General features: G+C 51.5%; 1 protein-coding gene across 2 annotated transcripts in view; it reads left to right on the forward strand.

Annotated features, from left to right (window-relative positions):
• Window positions 1-3,142: 3,142 nt before the first annotated feature.
• si:ch211-67e16.11 overlaps window positions 3,143-18,882 on the forward strand; it is a 32,716-nt gene continuing 16,976 nt past the window's right edge. Inside the window, exons 1-3 of one of the 2 annotated variants that reach the window (XM_038790176.1) lie at window positions 3,143-3,802; window positions 17,456-17,728; window positions 18,705-18,875. In XM_038790176.1, the coding sequence (XP_038646104.1) occupies window positions 3,394-3,802; window positions 17,456-17,728; window positions 18,705-18,875 (853 nt within the window). In that variant the 5' untranslated portion in view covers window positions 3,143-3,393. The remainder of the gene's footprint in view (window positions 3,803-17,455; window positions 17,729-18,704; window positions 18,876-18,882) is intronic. The other variant, XM_038790177.1, reaches the window with a different exon arrangement.

Raw genomic sequence — 18,882 nt, forward strand, 5'->3', positions numbered from 1 at the left:
AAATGTCATCCTTCTTTTCAAATCTCCACATAGCCTCACTCCTCCCTGTCGCTGAAATCTCCTCCAGCCCTCTTGAGATGAAATGAAATTAAATGAAAATCGCTTATTGTCACGAGTAGGCTTCAATGAAGTTACTGTGAAAAGCCCCTAGTCGCCACATTCCGGCGCCTGTCCGGGATGTCCTGCCCTCCCCTGATTCTCCTCTCCAACCCTGATTATCGCCTTCTCTTTCGGAGAATCCCCGCAGTGCAGAAAGAGGCCATTTGGCCCATCGAGACGACACTGACCTTCTGAAAGAGCACCTTGCCCTGGGCCCACTCCCCTGTCCTATTCCTGGAACCCCGTCACCCCACCTAACCTGCAGACACGAAGGGACAATTTGGAATAACCTATCCACGCCTCAATAAAATGGTTATTAAAAAAAAAGAACGGCCTACCAACCAAACCTTGTCCAAGGATTTTTTCAACTGCCTTCTTATCCCCTGTTGGAACCAACAATTCTACGGACACGTGCTTGTAGGATTAGAATAGCGGTTTTAATATACTTACAACAGAGCCAGCCGGTTAGCCGTTGAACTTTCGGTGAACTGGCTGGCTGACCCTGCGGCACGGATCTTTATACAGCAGCTCCCGGGGGAGGAGTCCTGGGCGGAGCCAAGGGAGGAGCCCAGTACAAACTCTCGAGCATTCCCAGAGCTACTCCCCCTGGTGGTCAGGTAGTGCAACTGCACTTACAATATTGATACATATATATACAGATTATAATACCGTGTGAATCTCATTCACCACAGACCCATAGCGAGCAAAATCTGTTCCACAACACTCCTGCAATCCCTTTTCGGCCTTTTGGCTAAGATCAGGTGTCAGATCGCTCCCAAGATGAGGTGCGATGCTTTTTCTTGTCAACTTGTCCAGTATGTCTCTTGTGGGGACCATGGGCAGGATTCAATTTGAATTGGTTTTTGGAGCAATCAGTGAGATGGATTAAGGGTTTGCCCCTGTCCCATCTGCAGATTGGCTCTGTAACTCTTAAGAAAACAATAACATTTAAAAAAAAGAACATTAAAAAAAAAATAATAATCTTTATTAGTGTCACAAGTAGGCTTACATTAACACCGCAATGAAGTTACTGTGAAAAGCCCCTAGTCGCCACATTCCGGCGCCTGTTTGGGTACACAGAGGGAGAATTCAGAATTTCCAATTCACCTAACAGCACGTCTTTCAGGACTTGTGGGAGGAAACCGGAGCACCCGGAGGAAACCCACGCAGACACGGGGAGAACGTGCAGACTCCGCACAGACAGTGACCCAAGCCGGGAATCGAACTTGGGACCCTGGCGCTGTGCAGCACCTTGGGGTTTGCAGTTGCATTAAAGGCGGTAGCTAAATGCAATTTGTTGTTGTTTATATTTCCCTGGATTCTGATAAATCACTGGGATCCTGGACACTGTAACAACAGTGAATATAGTTTCAGACTGGACTGTGGTGTGAGTTTGTGAGGGATTGCCTGTCTGCCTGTGTGTATGAGTGTGAGAGACTGTGTGGGTATGAAGGACTCTGTTTGTGAAGGTGTGAGTGGGAAGATGGTGTGTGAGTGTGTGTGAGGGACTCTGCCCCTGTCACAGTGTCTGTGCGTGCTGGTCTGTGCTTTGGGGAGATGGTGTGTGTGTGTGTGTGTGAGGGACTCTGCCCCTGTCACAGAGTCTGTGCGTGCTGGTCTGTGCTTTGGGGAGATGGTGTGTGTGTGTGTGTGGGACTCTGCCCCTGTCACAGAGTCTGTGCGTGCTGGTCTGTGCTTTGGGGAGATGGTGTGTGTGTGTGTGTGTGGGACTCTGCCCCTGTCACAGAGTCTGTGCGTGCTGATCTGTGCTTTGGGGAGATGGTGTGTGAGTGTGTGTGTGTGTGTGTGTGAGGGACTCTGCCCCTGTCACAGAGTCTGTGCGTGCTGGTCTGTGCTTTGGGGAGATGGTGTGTGAGTGTGTGTGAGGGACTCTGCCCCTGTCACAGAGTCTGTGCGTGCTGGTCTGTGCTTTGGGGAGATGGTGTGTGTGTGTGTGTGTGGGACTCTGCCCCTGTCACAGAGTCTGTGCGTGCTGGTCTGTGCTTTGGGGAGATGGTGTGTGTGTGTGTGTGTGGGACTCTGCCCCTGTCACAGAGTCTGTGCGTGCTGATCTGTGCTTTGGGGAGATGGTGTGTGAGTGTGTGTGTGTGTGTGTGTGAGGGACTCTGCCCCTGTCACAGAGTCTGTGCGTGCTGGTCTGTGCTTTGGGGAGATGGTGTGTGAGTGTGTGTGAGGGACTCTGCCCCTGTCACAGAGTCTGTGCGTGCTGGTCTGTGCTTTGGGGAGATGGTGAGTGTGTGTGTGTGTGTGGGACTCTGCCCCTGTCACAGAGTCTGTGCGTGCTGGTCTGTACTTTGGGGAGATGGTGTGTGTGTGTGTGTGTGTGTGTGGGACTCTGCCCCTGTCACACAGTCTGTGCGTGCTGGTCTGTGCTTTGTGGAGATGGTGAGTGTGTGTGTGTGTGTGTGTGTGGGACTCTGCCCCTGTCACAGAGTCTGTGCGTGCTGGTCTGTGCTTTGGGGAGATGGTGTGTGTGTGTGTGTGTGGGACTCTGCCCCTGTCACAGAGTCTGTGCGTGCTGATCTGTGCTTTGGGGAGATGGTGTGTGTGTGTGTGTGTGAGGGACTCTGCCCCTGTCACAGAGTCTGTGCGTGCTGGTCTGTGCTTTGGGGAGATGGTGAGTGTGTGTGTGTGTGAGGGACTCTGCCCCTGTCACAGAGTCTGTGCATGCTGGTCTGTGCTTTGGGGAGATGGTGTGTGTGTGTGTGTGTGTGAGGGACTCTGCCCCTGTCACAGAGTCTGTGCATGCTGGTCTGTGCTTTGGGGAGATGGTGAGTGTGTGTGTGTGTGAGGGACTCTGCCCCTGTCACAGAGTCTGTGCGTGCTGGTCTGTGCTTTGGGGAGATGGTGTGTGAGTGTGTGTGTGGGACTCTGCCCCTGTCACAGAGTCTGTGCGTGCTGGTCTGTGCTTTGGGGAGATGCTATGAGCTGAGTTGTGAAAGCAGAAGCTGCCAGGTCCCGCCCAGTGCTGGTGTCAGGCTGTGGAGGGTGGAGTTGGAACAGGCATTCACAGAACTAACTTCAAGCTGCTGTAGTGGCTCAGCACAGTCTGGACCAGTCAGTTGTGCAGCCTGATCCCTCCCGAAGTTGCTGCTGAGTGTGTCCGTGCGCCTGCCTATCGCTGAGTAACAGAGACAGCTGCAAATCTACATCCATCTGGGTCTCTGCAACCCTGAGAGATTGACTGACCATTTCTTAAAGTGGGATTGTCAGTACGTGGGGTTTCTGTTCTTCCCCACCCCGGCGATCCTGTACTTCCCGGCGATCCTGGTCATGATCTGGCGCTGGGAATGGCTGCTGTCCATGGCGCTTCTCGTCGAGCTGCTGGGGGCCGAGGGGTCGCAGTTCAAAGCTGCCAGGTTGCACCGATGGTCCACGGCCAGCTTGGGCTACCTCAAATCCAGCCTGTGTCAGCGAGTGTCTTTTCTGTCAGACTCTGAGTGCAAGCGGCTGGCGGAGATCCCACAGCCGGCCGTGGCCGTCTACGCGGCAGAGCCCCGGGCTGGAGAGAAGCTGATCACCATCCTGCCAGACTCTGGCCTCAGCCTGGGGTCTCCCCACGATGCGGTCATCACCCTGGACCCCAGCCCAGAGCTCAGCTTCGGGCACCCAGTCACCGTCTTCTACATCGACTTCAATGTGAACGAACGGCGATGTGGGATCCGCGAGGGGCTGTATTTAGGTAAGGATCAGAGAATTCAGCTCCTGTGTCAGTACTGCATCACTATTGTCCACTATTGGTGGGCATGCTGTAGCACAGTGCGGCACAGTAACACAGTGGTTAGCACTGTTGCTTCACAGCGCCAGGGTCCCGGGTTCGATTCCCGGCTTGGGGTCACTGTCTGTGCGGAGTCTGCACGTTCTCCCCGTGTCTGCGTGGGTTTCCTCCGGTTTCCTCCCACAAGTCCCGAAAGATGTGCTGTTAGGTGGATTGGCCGTGCTAAATTGCCCTCCGTGTCCAAAAAGGGTTAGGTGGGGTTACAGGGAAAGAGTGGCAGTGTGGGGATAGGGCGGAGGTATGGGCTTAGGCAGGGTGCTCTTTCCACGGGCTGGTGCAGACCCGATGGGCCGAATGGCCTCTGCCTGCACTGTACATTTTATGATTCTATGCCTGCAGCCCCCTGGGCCCTAAGCTGTGGTATTCCCACCATAAACCTCCCCGCCTCTCACCCTTCTTTAACACCTTTATTAAAAAACCTACCTCTTGGAGCAAGCATTGGCAATGTGACATGATATCTCCTTACGCGGATCAGTGGCAAACCCTTGTCTGGTAAAGCTCCTGTGAAATACCTTTGGATTGTTTGCACTGCGAGAAAGAGGCTATATAAATGCAAGTTGTTGTTGTATCCTGTGGGATCAGTCCTATTCCTGTTGACTGGCGGAGGGCAGCACGGCAGCAGAGCGGTTAGCACTGTTGCTTCACAGCTCCAGGGTCTCGGGTCCGATTCCCGGCTTGGGTCACTGTCTGTGCGGAGTCTGCACGTTCTCCCCGTGTCTGCGTGGGTTTCCTCCGGGTGCTCCGGTTTCCTCCCACAGTCCAAAGACGTGCTGTTAGGTGAATTGGACATTCTGAATTCTCCCTCTGTGTACCCGAACAGGCGCCCGAGTGTGGCGACTAGGGGCTTTTCACAATAACTTCATTGCAGAGTTAATGTCAGCCTACTTGTGACAATAAAGATTATAGAAAATAATTTAAAAGATTAGAGATTAACTGACTGCACAGCTGGAGATTGATTTGGGATAACCGGAGGGGGTTAGAGAGTAAGAACCACAGGGAGAGGGAACGGCAGCGACAGTAAAACAAACCGATAGAAAGAGCAGAATCATATTGAGAATGAGGGATGAAGAGTCTAAGCTAAACGTGGAGTGGAAAGCCATCTGACAGATCAAACCCAAAACAAGGTATGAAGGTTGGAATGGTCAGAATGCAGGCACTGAGCTTGAGAATGAGAACGGTTTGTTAATTTTTAATAACGTGATCCTGCTATGGTAGTGCTTTGATGTAACTGGATTTCTTGACCAAAGATAGTCAGAGAAAGTAAAATAGAACCGTAACAGAAGAGAGAGAGAGGGGTAGACGAGGGTGGATGAGAGTTGTGACGATGACCAAATCTCTGGGAGTCTGTGCAATGTTTATTTTACTGTGTGAGGCTTTTTCTGATTGTGTGAGACTGTGACGGCACCGACTGTATGGGAGCATGTGAGACTGTGTGTGACTGTGTGAGACTGTGTCTGACTGTGTGGGACTGTGTCCGAGTGTGTGGGACTGTGTGGGATGGTGTCTGACTGTGTGGGACTGTGTCTGACTATGTGGGACTGTATGGGATGGTGTCTGATTGTGTGGGACTGTGTCTGACTGTGTGGGATTGTGTGTGACTGTGTGGGACTGTGTCAGACTGTGTGGGATGGTGTCTGACTGTGTGGGACTGTGTCTGACTGTGTGGGGTGGTGTCTGACTGTGTGGGACTGTGTCTGACTATGTGGGACTGTATGGGATGGTGTCTGATTGTGTGGGACTGTGTCTGACTGTGTGGGATTGTGTGTGACTGTGTGGGACTGTGTCAGACTGTGTGGGACTGTATGGGATGGTGTCTGATTGTGTGGGACTGTGTCTGACTGTGTGGGACTGTATGGGATGGTGTCTGATTGTGTGGGACTGTGTCTGATTGTGTGGGACTGTGTCTGACTATGTGGGACTGTATGGGATGGTGTCTGATTGTGTGGGGCTGTGTCTGACTGTGTGGGACTGTGTCTGACTGGGTGGGATTGTGTCTGACTGTGTGGGACTGTGTCTGACTATGTGGGACTGTATGGGATGGTGTCTGATTGTGTGGGACTGTGTCTGACTGTGTGGGACTGTGTCTGACTATGTGGGACTGTATGGGATGGTGTCTGATTGTGTGGGACTGTGTCTGATTGTGTGGGACTGTGTGGGATGGTGTCTGATTGTGTGGGACTGTGTCTGATTGTGTGGGACTGTGTGGGATGGTGTGATTGTGTGGGACTGTGTCTGACTATGTGGGACTGTATGGAATGGTGTCTGATTGTGTAGGACTGTGTCTGATTGTGTAGGACTGTGTCTGATTGTGTGGGACTGTGTGGGATGGTGTCTGATGGTGTGGGACTATGTGGGACTTTGTCTGACTGTGTATGATGGTATCTGACTGTGTCGGATGGTATCTGACTGTGTGGGACGGTATCTGACTGTGTGGGACGGTATCTGACTGTGTGGGACGGTATCTGACTGTGTGGGATGGTATCTGACTGTGTCTGACTGTGTGGGACGGTATCTGACTGTGTCTGACTGTGTGGGACGGTATCTGACTGTGTGGGACGGTATCTGACTGTGTGGGACGGTATCTGACTGTGTCTGACTGTGTGGGATGGTGTCTGACTGTGTGGGACGGTATCTGACTGTGTGGGACTGTGTCTGTGTGGGACTGTGTCTGACTGTGTAGGAATGTGTCTGACTGTGTCTGACTGTGTGGGACGGTATCTGACTGTGTGGGACAGTATCTGACTGTGTCTGACTGTGTGGGACGGTATCTGACTGTGTGGGATGGTGTCTGACTGTGTGGGACAGTATCTGACTGTGTCTGACTGTGTGGGACAGTATCTGACTGTGTCTGACTGTGTGGGACGGTATCTGACTGTGTGGGACAGTATCTGACTGTGTGGGGTGGTATCTGACTGTGTGGGACAGTATCTGACTGTGTGGGACAGTATCTGACTGTGTCTGACTGTGTGGGACAGTATCTGACTGTGTGGGACAGTATCTGACTGTGTCTGACTGTGTGGGGTGGTATCTGACTGTGTGGGACAGTATCTGACTGTGTGGGACAGTATCTGACTGTGTGGGACGGTATCTGACTGTGTGGGATGGTGTCTGACTGTGTGGGACAGTATCTGACTGTGTCTGACTGTGTGGGACAGTATCTGACTGTGTCTGACTGTGTGGGACGGTATCTGACTGTGTGGGACAGTATCTGACTGTGTCTGACTGTGTGGGGTGGTATCTGACTGTGTGGGACAGTATCTGACTGTGTGGGACAGTATCTGACTGTGTCTGACTGTGTGGGACAGTATCTGACTGTGTGGGACAGTATCTGACTGTGTCTGACTGTGTGGGGTGGTATCTGACTGTGTGGGACAGTATCTGACTGTGTCTGACTGTGTGGGACAGTATCTGACTGTGTCTGACTGTGTGGGACAGTATCTGACTGTGTCTGACTGTGTGGGACAGTATCTGACTGTGTCTGACTGTGTGGGACAGTATCTGACTGTGTCTGACTGTGTGGGACAGTATCTGACAGTATCTGACTGTGTGGGACAGTATCTGACTGTGTGGGACAGTATCTGACTGTGTCTGACTGTGTGGGACAGTATCTGACTGTGTCTGACTGTGTGGGACAGTATCTGACTGTGTCTGACTGTGTGGGACAGTATCTGACAGTATCTGACTGTGTGGGACAGTATCTGACTGTGTGGGACCGTATCTGACTGTGTCTGACTGTGTGGGACAGTATCTGACTGTGTCTGACTGTGTGGGACAGTATCTGACTGTGTCTGACTGTGTGGGACAGTATCTGACTGTGTCTGACTGTGTGGGACAGTATCTGACTGTGTCTGACTGTGTGGGACAGTATCTGACAGTGTCTGACTGTGTGGGACAGTATCTGACTGTGTCTGACTGTGTGGGACAGTATCTGACTGTGTCTGACTGTGTGGGACAGTATCTGACTGTGTCTGACTGTGTGGGACAGTATCTGACTGTGTCTGACTGTGTGGGACAGTATCTGACTGTGTCTGACTGTGTGGGACAGTATCTGACTGTGTCTGACTGTGTGGGACAGTATCTGACTGTGTCTGACTGTGTGGGACAGTATCTGACTGTGTCTGACTGTGTGGGACAGTATCTGACTGTGTCTGACTGTGTGGGACAGTATCTGACTGTGTCTGACTGTGTGGGACGGTATCTGACTGTGTGGGATGGTGTCTGACTGTGTGGGACAGTATCTGACTGTGTCTGACTGTGTGGGACTGTATCTGACTGTGTGGGATGGTGTCTGACTGTGTGGGACAGTATCTGACTGTGTCTGACTCTGTGGGACAGTATCTGACTGTGTCTGACTGTGTGGGACAGTATCTGACTGTGTGGGACAGTATCTGACTGTGTCTGACTGTGTGGGACTGTATCTGACTGTGTGGGATGGTGTCTGACTGTGTGGGACAGTATCTGACTGTGTCTGACTCTGTGGGACAGTATCTGACTGTGTCTGACTGTGTGGGACAGTATCTGACTGTGTGGGACAGTATCTGACTGTGTCTGACTGGTATCTGACTGTGTGGGACAGTATCTGACTGTGTCTGACTGTGTGGGACGGTATCTGACTGTGTCTGACTCTGTGGGACAGTATCTGACTGTGTCTGACTGTGTGGGACAGTATCTGACTGTGTGGGACTGTATCTGACTGTGTCTGACTGTGTGGGACAGTATCTGACTGTGTCTGACTGTGTGGGACAGTATCTGACTGTGTCTGACTGGTATCTGACTGTGTGGGACAGTATCTGACTGTGTCTGACTGTGTGGGACAGTATCTAGAGTCAGTGCCCAGAATTGAGTGTGGAGTTTGGTTTTTGCAATTGCCTGAGATTTTTTTTAATGCTTTTAGATGTCTGGGCTGCTGGGCAGTTTTGACTTTGTTGTGTTGGGTGTTTTGTACCAGTTTCCACTTGTGTGTTTGTGGATATATTCTGTATTTATATATTGCCAATTGTGCTTTTACATTATTGTTTATGGATGTGCTATAGGGACATCTTTATGGTTCTGGTTTTATATTGCTGGGTTTAGATATTTGTTACTAGTTATTGCTGGACATGGTTATATATTCTTTGTTATGACTGACCATTGTCAGGGCAGCACAGTAGCACAGTGGTTAGCACAATTGCTTCACAGCTCCAGGGTCCCAGGCTCGATTCCCCGCTGGGTCACTGTCTGTGTGGAGTCTGCACGTTGTCCCCGTGTCTGCGTGGGTTTCCTCCGGGTGCTCCGGTTTCCTCCCACAGTCCAAAGATGTGCAGGTTAGGTGGATTGGCCATGATAAATTGCCCTTAGTGTCCAAAATTGCCCTTAGTGTTGGGTGGGGTTACTGGGTTATGGGGATAGGGTAGGGGGTAGGGTGCTTTTTCCAAGAGCTGGTGCAGACTCAATGGGCCGAATGGCCTCCTTATGCACTGTAAATTCTATGATTGTTAGATAGAGTATATTGTAGTTATACAGTGCTGGCTATATTCTAGTTAGATATTTTGGATTACAGATTGCTGGTTATTGTTAGAATTTTGGATATTCGTTGCCCCTGGTGTTGATGGAACCTCAGTCAGTAACAGAGAAAGTAGAGAGAGAGAGGGGGGTGACGGGATTGTGTGCGATGGCGTAATGTTTGATCAGGTTACGCAGAGTGTAACAGATGCTGAGCGCTCAGGAATAATTTGCCCTCGCTGCCTCCCAGGGGTAGTGACCCTCACTGGGACAGAGGGTTTCACAGGAGCCAGCTGCCCACCATCAGGCCGGCCTTCCGAGAAAAGTGTGGTAACAAAATGGTCACGTTAATGAATGAGGGATCCAGGGGCCCGGATTGATCACCTGGAGCACGAGCTCAAATCCCCAAAACGTTTAAACCCACTAAAAACCAGCATTCAGGTGCCGCAGTCAGTGAGGAAGGCTGCATTGCAAGGGGATTGGAATATAGTAGGGAAGGTGCCTTGCTGCAATTCTCTAGCGCCTCAGTGGAACTGCAATGATACTTGTACAACTTTGCCCTCCTTAGCTCAGGAAAGAGACACTGGGGAGACGTTCACCAGACTGATCCCGGGGATGACGGGATTGCTCCGTGAAATGAAAAATGAAAATCGCTTATTGTCACGAGTAGGCTTCAATGAAGTTACTGTGAAAAGCCCCTAGTCGCCACATTCCGGCGCCTGTCCGGGGAGGCTGGTACGGGAATCGAACCGTGCTGCTGGCCTGCTTTAAAAGCCAGCGATTTAGCCTGGTGAGCTAAACCAGCCCCTAGCGAGGAGAGATAGTGAGGAGAGATTGAGGAAATTGAGTCTGTATTCCCGAGAATTTTGAGGAATGAGAGGTTCTCCTTGAAACCTGCTCAATTCTTACCGGGTGGGACAGGTTGGATCAGATGTTTCCCCAGCTGGTGAGTCTGGAACCAGGGGGGACTTCATCTGAGAATAAGGGTTAGGGTTAGAAGCATATATAGAAAATAGGAGCCTGGGGAGGCCATTCGGCCCTTCGAGCCTGTTCTGCCATTCGTTATGATCAAGGCTGATCACCAAGTTGGTAAAGCTGAGGGGGGGGGGGGGGGGGGGGGGCAGTCTCTTCACGCAGAGGGTGGTGAGTTTTTGAAATTCTCTCCCCCAGAGGCTGTGGAAGCTCGGTCAGTCCCAGGCAGAAAGTGATAGGCTTCTGGAGACTAATGATCTGGAGATGGTGTGGGGAAGGGGCAATGAGGTAGACGCTCAGCCACCATCGAATGAATGGCGAAGCAGGTTCGACGGGCTGAACGGCCGACCCCAGTTCCCACCAGAGCCCGCTGGGGAACTTAAGTTCGGTAAATCAGGAATAAAAAGCTAGCGCCAGGAAAGGTGACCATGGGCTGAATTCTCTGCCCCGTAACGGTAACGCGAACCGTGATCGGGCGAAGAATTGGGCGTCCGGTCAAAATCGAGGTCCGCGCCCTGTGCCAGTTCCAGCGCCATTCTCCAGTCCCACACTGGCTGCGAAATCGAGGTCCGCGCCCTGTGCTAGTTCCAGCGCCATTCTCCAGTCCCACACTGGCAGCGAAATCGAGGTCCGCGCCCTGTGCCAGTTCCAGCGCCATTCTCCAGTCCCACACTGGCAGCGAAAACAAGGTTTGTGTCCGGGTGGAGCATGCAAATCCGGCATTTAACTGTGATAACCGGGATGGAGTCAGTGAGAACAAACCGAGTTTATTCAACCGCTCCTCATAGCTAATGCCCTCCATACCAGGCAACATACTGGTAAATCTCTTCTGCACCCTCTCCAAAGCCTCCACATCCTTCTGGTAGTGTGGCGACCAGAATTGAACACTATACTCCAAGTGTGGCCTAACTAAGGTTCTATACAGCTGCAACATGACTTGCCAATTCTTATACTCAAATCCCCGGCCAATGAAGGCAAGCATGCCGTATGCCTTCTTGACTACCTTCTCCACCTGTGTTGCCCATTTCAGTGATCTGTGGACCTGTATACCCAGATCTCTCTGACTGTCAATACTCTTGAGGGTTCTACCATTCAGTGTATATTCCCAACCTGCATTAGACCTTCCAAAATGCATTACCTCACATTTGTCCGAATTAAACTCCATTTGCCATCTCTCCACCCAAGTCTCCAAATGATCTAAATCCTGCTGTATCCTCTGACAGTCCTCATCACTATCCGCAATTCCACCTAACTTTGTGTCGTCCGCAAACTTACTAATCAGACCAGTTACATTTTCCTCCAAATCATTTATATATACTACGAACAGCAAAGGTCCCAGCACTGATCCTTGCGCAACACCAGTCGGCACATCCCTCCAATCAGAAAAGCACCCTTCCATTGCTACTCTCTGCCTTCTATGACCTAACCAGTTCTGTATCCACCTTGCCAGCTCACCCCTGATCCCGTGTGACTTCACCTTTTGTACCAGTCTACCATGAGGGACCTTGTCAAAGGCCTTACTGAAGTCCATATAGACAACATCCACTGCCCTACCTGCATCAATCATCTTTGTGACCTCTTCGAAAAACTCTATCAAGTTACAGTAAGAAGTCTTACAACATCAGGTGAGGAAGGAGCTGTGCTCCGAAAGCTAGTGTTTGAAACAAACATGTTGGACTTTAACCTGGTGCTGTAAGACCTCTTTCTGTGCCCACCCCAGTCCAACGCCGGCATCTCCACATCATGTCTATCAAGTTAGTGAGACACAACCTCCCCTTCACAAAACCATGCTGCCTCTCGCTAATATGTCCACTTGCTTCCAAATGGGAGTAGATCCTGTCTCAAAGAATTCTCTCCAGTAATTTCCTACCACTGACGTAAGGCTGACTGGCCTGCAGTTACTACAAGTATTTACAAACGGGGACTGGGTGACATGGTTGCGGAGGGGGAGCGCGAGGCTGAAATTACACTGAAACACATTGAAAGCTGTGGGCTTGCTGGGGGGATGGCTGCCTGGGCCGGGATCAGTAGCCGGTAGTGACTTGGTGCCAAGTCTGTGAACTCGGGGTGTCCCCCTCGGGATCGGGCTGGCCTGGCTCAGACCGACATTGCTCAGTCTGTCAATTAAACACACTCCTGTGCTGCTACTTACAGACTCCTGGCTGCTCACACTGCTGAGGGCTGCCTGTGTCCTTTAAATGTTCAGAAAGCCTCTGGTCATCTGGGAGCCCACCCAGGCCGCCCCTCCGGACACCCTCCCACCCCAGCTGTATCATTGTGGTGAATGTAACTCCGTAATTCACACTGTATTGTATATACATGAGACCATGCATTTGTAAGCGCAGTTGCGTTGCCCGACCACTAGGGGATGTAGCACTGGGAATGCTTAGGAGTTTGTACAGGGCTCCACCCTTGGCTCCGCCCACGACTCCTCCCCCTGGACTGCTGTATAAATACCAATGCTCAGAGCCAGTCGTTCAGTTCATCGAGAGTTCAACGTGGAACAGGCTGGCTCTGTTGTAAGTAGATTAAAACCACTGTTCATATCTTAAAGCACGTGTCTAGTGAATTGATGGTTCCATCAATCATCGAGGGCCAAGCCCAATGAGGAGCCCACCAGGGGTTGTCACTCCTCAGACACGTCAAGGGGGCACAAGTTCAAGGTGAGGGAGGGATGGGTTCTGTGGAGATGTGCGGGAGAAGTATTTTTACACAGAGGGTGGTGGTGGCCTGGAATGCACTGGTCTAGATAGGACACGTGATCGACGCAGGCTTGGAGGGCCGAAGGGCCTGTTCCTGTGCTGTATTGTTCTTTGTTAAATCGCAGCCCTTCCAGCCTCGTGTGAAAGATTCATCGGCAATATTCCCGAAAAGGAAATGGGAGCTCGTTCCTCCTGGAGACCAGGGTCAATGATTGCATTTCAGGAAACATCACTAAAAGAAACAGGGGGGTGGGATTCTTCGTTGTGATTCCGTCTCATTACCGCTGCCAGCGAGGACGGGGGAATGTGGCGCTCAGCCAGGTCTCCATTCACTGCAGCGGGAATGGCGAATGCCGCCCAGGGTATCGAACGGTATTGGGGCTAGAGGGGGAAGGTCAGCCATATCCTTGTTCAACGGCGCCGCAGGCTCGACATCTGCTCCTGTTTGGAAACTTTGCAAATTGATGTGGTGCCGGTGTGGGATCGCAGTGTGCACAGATTGATTGTCGCGTTTCACATCTTCTAAAGCTGTGAAGAATTTGAGGACATGGAAGAAGTTTTGCGGCCAAATACCGCAGGTCATTAATTTACAGACAGCGAGGTCACGCAGCCAGTGTGAGGAAGGAGCCGCCCGCCGAAAGCTAGTGACTCCAAACAAACCTGTTGGACTTTGACCTGGTGTTGTAAGACTTCTTACTGTGCTCACCCCAGTCCCAACGCCGATGTCTCCACATCACACAGACAGCGAGCAGTGCTTTTAACGATCAGGTATTATAGTTTTGGCAACGTGAGCATAATGTGGACACTGGAACCAAGCCACATGATCACTTAGAGTTAGACGGACTATTTAGAGCGGCAGTATATTAATGATTTGCTTGGGTTGATGCAGCAAACTTACTGCAGTGAAATATTCAAAAGGTTGCCCGTCTGGAGCATTTACAGATACAATCTGACACTGAGCTAGCTGAGGGAATGTTAGGACAGGTGACTAACAGTTTGGTCAGAAAGGAAGCTTTCAACCAGCAGCTTAAATGAGGAACGCGGGTTACGGGGTGGAGAGGTTTCAGGAGGGAATTCAGGGCGGGAATCTCCCAGCCCTGGGCCGGAGAATTCCCGCGAACTGGCCACGCCGCCCCGACGCCGGCACGCGGTTCTCCGAGGGCGGAGAATCGGCACCATTGGCGCCGGCGTGGTCGGCGTGGTCGCGAGCCGCTCTCTCCGGCCGGCCTGCTGACTCTCCGGCCCGGATGGGCCGAGCGGCCGTGACAAAAACCCCTGAGTCCCGCCGTCGCCGTCCACACCTGCTCAGAGCCGGCGGGGACTCGACGTGGAAGAGTCGCGTGGTGGCCTGTGGGGGTGGGGTGGGGTGGGGAGCCTCCAATGTGGCCTGGCCCGCGATCGGGGCCCACCGATCAGCGGGCCGGCCTCTCTGGCTGGGGGCCTCCTTTCCTACACGCCGGCCCCAGTAATCCTGCGCCATGTTGTGTCGGGGCCGATGCTTTGAAGGAGGCGACTGCGCATGTCCTCGTTGGTGTCGGCGCCACTGCGCATGTCCTCGTTGGCGTCGGCGCCACTGCGCATGTCCTCGTTGGCGTCGGCGCCACTGCGCATGTCCTCGTTGGCGTCGGCGCCACTGCGCATGCACGGATCCCGCGGCGCCCAGTTTGCGCCGGGATTGGCAGATGGAGCAGCGCGAACCGCTCCAGCGCCGTGCTGCCCCCCTGTAGGGGCCAGAATTAGTCCTGGCAGCGGCCCGTTCACGCCGTGGTAAAGCGTGACGGCGTTTACGATGGCGTGGACACTCTGCCGCGGGATTTGAGAATCCCACCCTCAATGTCTGAGGACCCAGGCCCATAATGGCCACCAACAGTAGCTGGTTTTGTTCCGCGATGGACCAGAGGCTGGAACTGGAGGATCGCAGATATCTTGACAGGGTTTAGAGGTGACGATTACTGAATTACAAAATCTCACAGTGCAGGAGAGGCACTTCGGCCCATCGTGTCTGTACTGACACATGTAAAACGTCTGACCTACTGACCTAATCCCATTTACTTGGCTCCAACCCTTCAACTAAGGGGAACAGCTACACCCTATCTACCCTGTCCATGTCCCTCATAACCTTGTCCACCACAATCAGGTCACCCCTCAGTCTTCTCTGCTCCAGAGAAAACAGTAAGAAGTCTTACAGCACCAGGTTAAAGTCCAACATATTTGTTTTGAATCACTAGCTTTCGGAGCACTGCTCCTTCCTCAGGTGAATGAAGAGGCGGGTTAGGGTTCTTCACTCTTCTTTCATCGGGCAGGAGATTCAGAAGTCTGAGAACACGCACGAACAGACTCAAAAACAGCTTCTTCCCCGCTGTTACCAGACTCCTAAATGACCCTCTTATGGACTGACCTCATTAACACTACACCCCTGTATGCTTCATCCGATGCCGGTGTTTATGTAGTTACATTGTACACCTTGTGTTGCCCTATTATGTATTTTCTTTTTCTTTTCATGTACTTAATGATCTGTTGAGCTGCTCGCAGAAAAATACTTTTCACTGTACCTCGGTACACGTGACAATCAACAAAATCCAACCTGAGGAAGGAGCAAGAGTATTCTATGAATACTTTCTATGAAACAAACCTGTTGGACTTTAACCTGGTGTTGTAAGACTTCTTACTATGTGATGAGCCATCAATCGAACGCGAGACGAGTTGCTGTACAAAAGTTAGGCTTTAATAAGCTAGAACTTAGCCCTGCGGTCGACTACAGTAAATGGACGACCACCGGGCGTTCTGACTATTTACACCTCGGTAAGGAGGCGTGGATAACTCAGCCTCTCGACCAATCGGAGAGCCATCATATGACTGGTCTCAACCAATCGGTCGAGAGGCACATGACCGACCAGGGCCAATGGTAAGCTGGCGTTCTGCACCAATGGCAGACAGCTATGCAAATCATACCACCACACTATGCTCACCCCAGTCCAACGCCGGCATCTCCACATCAGAGAAAACAACCCAAGCCTATCCAACCTCTCTTCATAACTGAAATGTTCCATCCCAGGCAACATCCTGGTGAATCTCCTCTGCACCCCCTCCAATGCAATCACTTCCTTCGGGCAGCACGGTAGCATTGTGGATAGCACAATTGCTTCACAGCTCCAGGGTCCCAGGTTCGATTCCAGCTTGGGTCACTGTCTGTGCGGAGTCTGCACATCCTCCCCGTGTGTGCGAGGGTTTCCTCCGGGTGCTCCGGTTTCCTCCCACGGTCCAAAGATGTGCAGGTTAGGTGGATTGGCCATGATAAATTGCCCTTAGTGTCCAAAATTGCCCTTAGTGTTGGGTGGGGTAACTGGGTTATGGGGATAAGGTGGAGGTGTTGACCTTGGGTAGGGTGCACTTTCGAAGAGCCGGTGCAGACTTGATGGGCCGAATGGCCCTCCTTCTGCACTATAAATTCTATGATAACGTGGCGACCAGAGCTGCACCCAGTGCTCTAGCTGTGGCCTCACCAAAGTTCTATACCACTCCAACATGACCCCCCTGCTTTTGCAATCAATGCCTCGACTGATAAAGGCGAGAGTCCCAAATGCCCTTTTCACCCACCCCATTAACCTGGCCCTCCGCATTCAAAAAAAAAATCTTTATTGTCACAAGTAGGCTTACATTAACACAGTAAGAAGTCTTATAACACCAGGTTAAAGTCCAACAGGTTTGATTCAAACACGAGCTTTCGGAGCGCAGCTCCTTCCTCAGGTGAATGGCGAGGTACCTCGCCATTCACCTGAGGAAGGAGCTGCGCTCCGAAAGCTCGTGTTTGAATCAAACCTGTTGGACTTTAACCTGGTGTTGTAAGACTTCTTACTGTGCTCCACCCCAGTCCAACGCCGGCATCTCCACATCATTACATTAACACTGCATTGTAGTTAAAATCCCCGAGTCGCCACACTCCGGCGCCTGCAAACTTACTGATCCTGACCCCCACATAGTCATCTATGCCGTTTATATAAATGACAAACAATAGAGGGGCCCAGCACAGATCGCTGTGGTACCCCACTGGACACTGCCTTCCAGACACCATAGCAACCGTCTGTCATCAGAAGGGTCAAAGCCCTGAAGGAAACAAGGCAGAGTGAGGCTGAGCTGTACCCGGAGTGAGATCAGCGAGCAGAGCGGGAGATGGATGAACAGAAACACATAAATACAACAAAGACAGGAATTAGGAGCTGATTTTCTTGTCCAGCAAGTTGATATGCAACCAGAATCCAAAACAGCTTGTAAAAGGGAAGTGAATAAATACATGAAGTAAGATTTACAATGGGGTGGAGACAGACAGTGGCTTAAATCATTTCTGTGCAGATGGTAAGGTGAAGAGTGTGTGAGCATGATTGCTGATCTGCCCCCCCCCCAGGTAACTATGAGTGCATGACGCTGGCCCTGAAGAGTCGTTGTGAGAATCTGTTGAAGAGAAGGACCAGTCGTAACGAGCGGCTCAATGCCAAGGAACGAGCAAGGAACAGACTGAAGGCCCAGGCTGCCAGCAACAGTCCGAACAGGGACGTGCACAATGCTGGGGGGAGATCCCGGCGAGAGGAGCGCCTCTTGGGACTGTGCGAGATACATTTCATACCTCTCGTAGTGGGACAGAAGGATGTGCACAAAGAGCAGAGACTCCGCTGTGTAGGTTGGTGTCTTCATTAACTTCTGCCTCATTCATTTTGACTACATAATCCACAAGACAGGTACAGCAGGGGGTTAGATACAGAGTAAAGCTCCCTCTACACTGTCCCCATCAAACACTCCCAGGACAGGTACAGCACGGGGTTAGATACAGAGTAAAGCTCTCTCTACACTGTCCCCATCAAACACTCCCAGGATGGGTACAGCACGGGGTTAGATACAGAGTAAAGCTCCCTCTACACTGTCCCCATCAAACACTCCCAGGACAGGTACAGCACGGGGTTAGATACAGAGTAAAGCTCCCTCTACACTGTCCCCATCAAACACTCCCAGGATGGGTACAGCACGGGGTTAGATACAGAGTAAAGCTCCCTCTACACTGTCCCCATCAAACACTCCCAGGATGGGTACAGCACGGGGTTAGATACAGAGTAAAGCTCCCTCTACACTGTCCCCATCAAACACTCCCAGGATGGGTACAGCACGGGGTTAGATACAGAGTAAAGCTCCCTCTACACTGTCCCCATCAAACACTCCCAGGACAGATACAGCACAGTGTTAGATACAGAGTAAAGCTCCCTCTACACTGTCCCCATCAAACACTCATGGTTCATACATTTTTGGAAACTCATGGAATCATAGGATATGGGAATAGTGGGAGGAGCCAAGATCAAGGGGCTGGAATGTTTGCATTTTTCCTAATGCCAAATAGGAGAGGTGTGAAAACACCTTTGCTTCCAATCCCAACAGTTTCCCGATGGGCAGAGGGTACAATTGTCCAGAGAATATTTTGGGGTTGGGCGGGGAGCAGAATCTCATCCTCGATTCTCACATTTCAATCTGGGATTAAATATCAGTCACACCTTTGATGTCAGGTCAATGAATTGTTTTAAGGATCCTCCGTCCTCTCCCATTACCATCTGGCTCCATCTTGGTTTGAAACTACTACCTCAAAGTAACGCTGTGTTTTCCTGTTTCAGAACAGAAGGGGTTTGCCGCATGTCCTCGGCCGCTGAGCATCACCAGCCCCAATCCTGCCGCCGCCAACTGTGAGTTAAATAAAAACACCCGCAGGTGTCATCGGCAACAGCTGTCATCACAGAAATCCTGTCGCATGTACCAGACGTGTGACCATGGAGTGCTGCTCTCTGTGAGATG

The sequence above is a fragment of the Scyliorhinus canicula genome, chromosome 2 (assembly GCF_902713615.1).
Source record: "Scyliorhinus canicula chromosome 2, sScyCan1.1, whole genome shotgun sequence".
Lineage (NCBI taxonomy): Eukaryota > Metazoa > Chordata > Chondrichthyes > Carcharhiniformes > Scyliorhinidae > Scyliorhinus > Scyliorhinus canicula.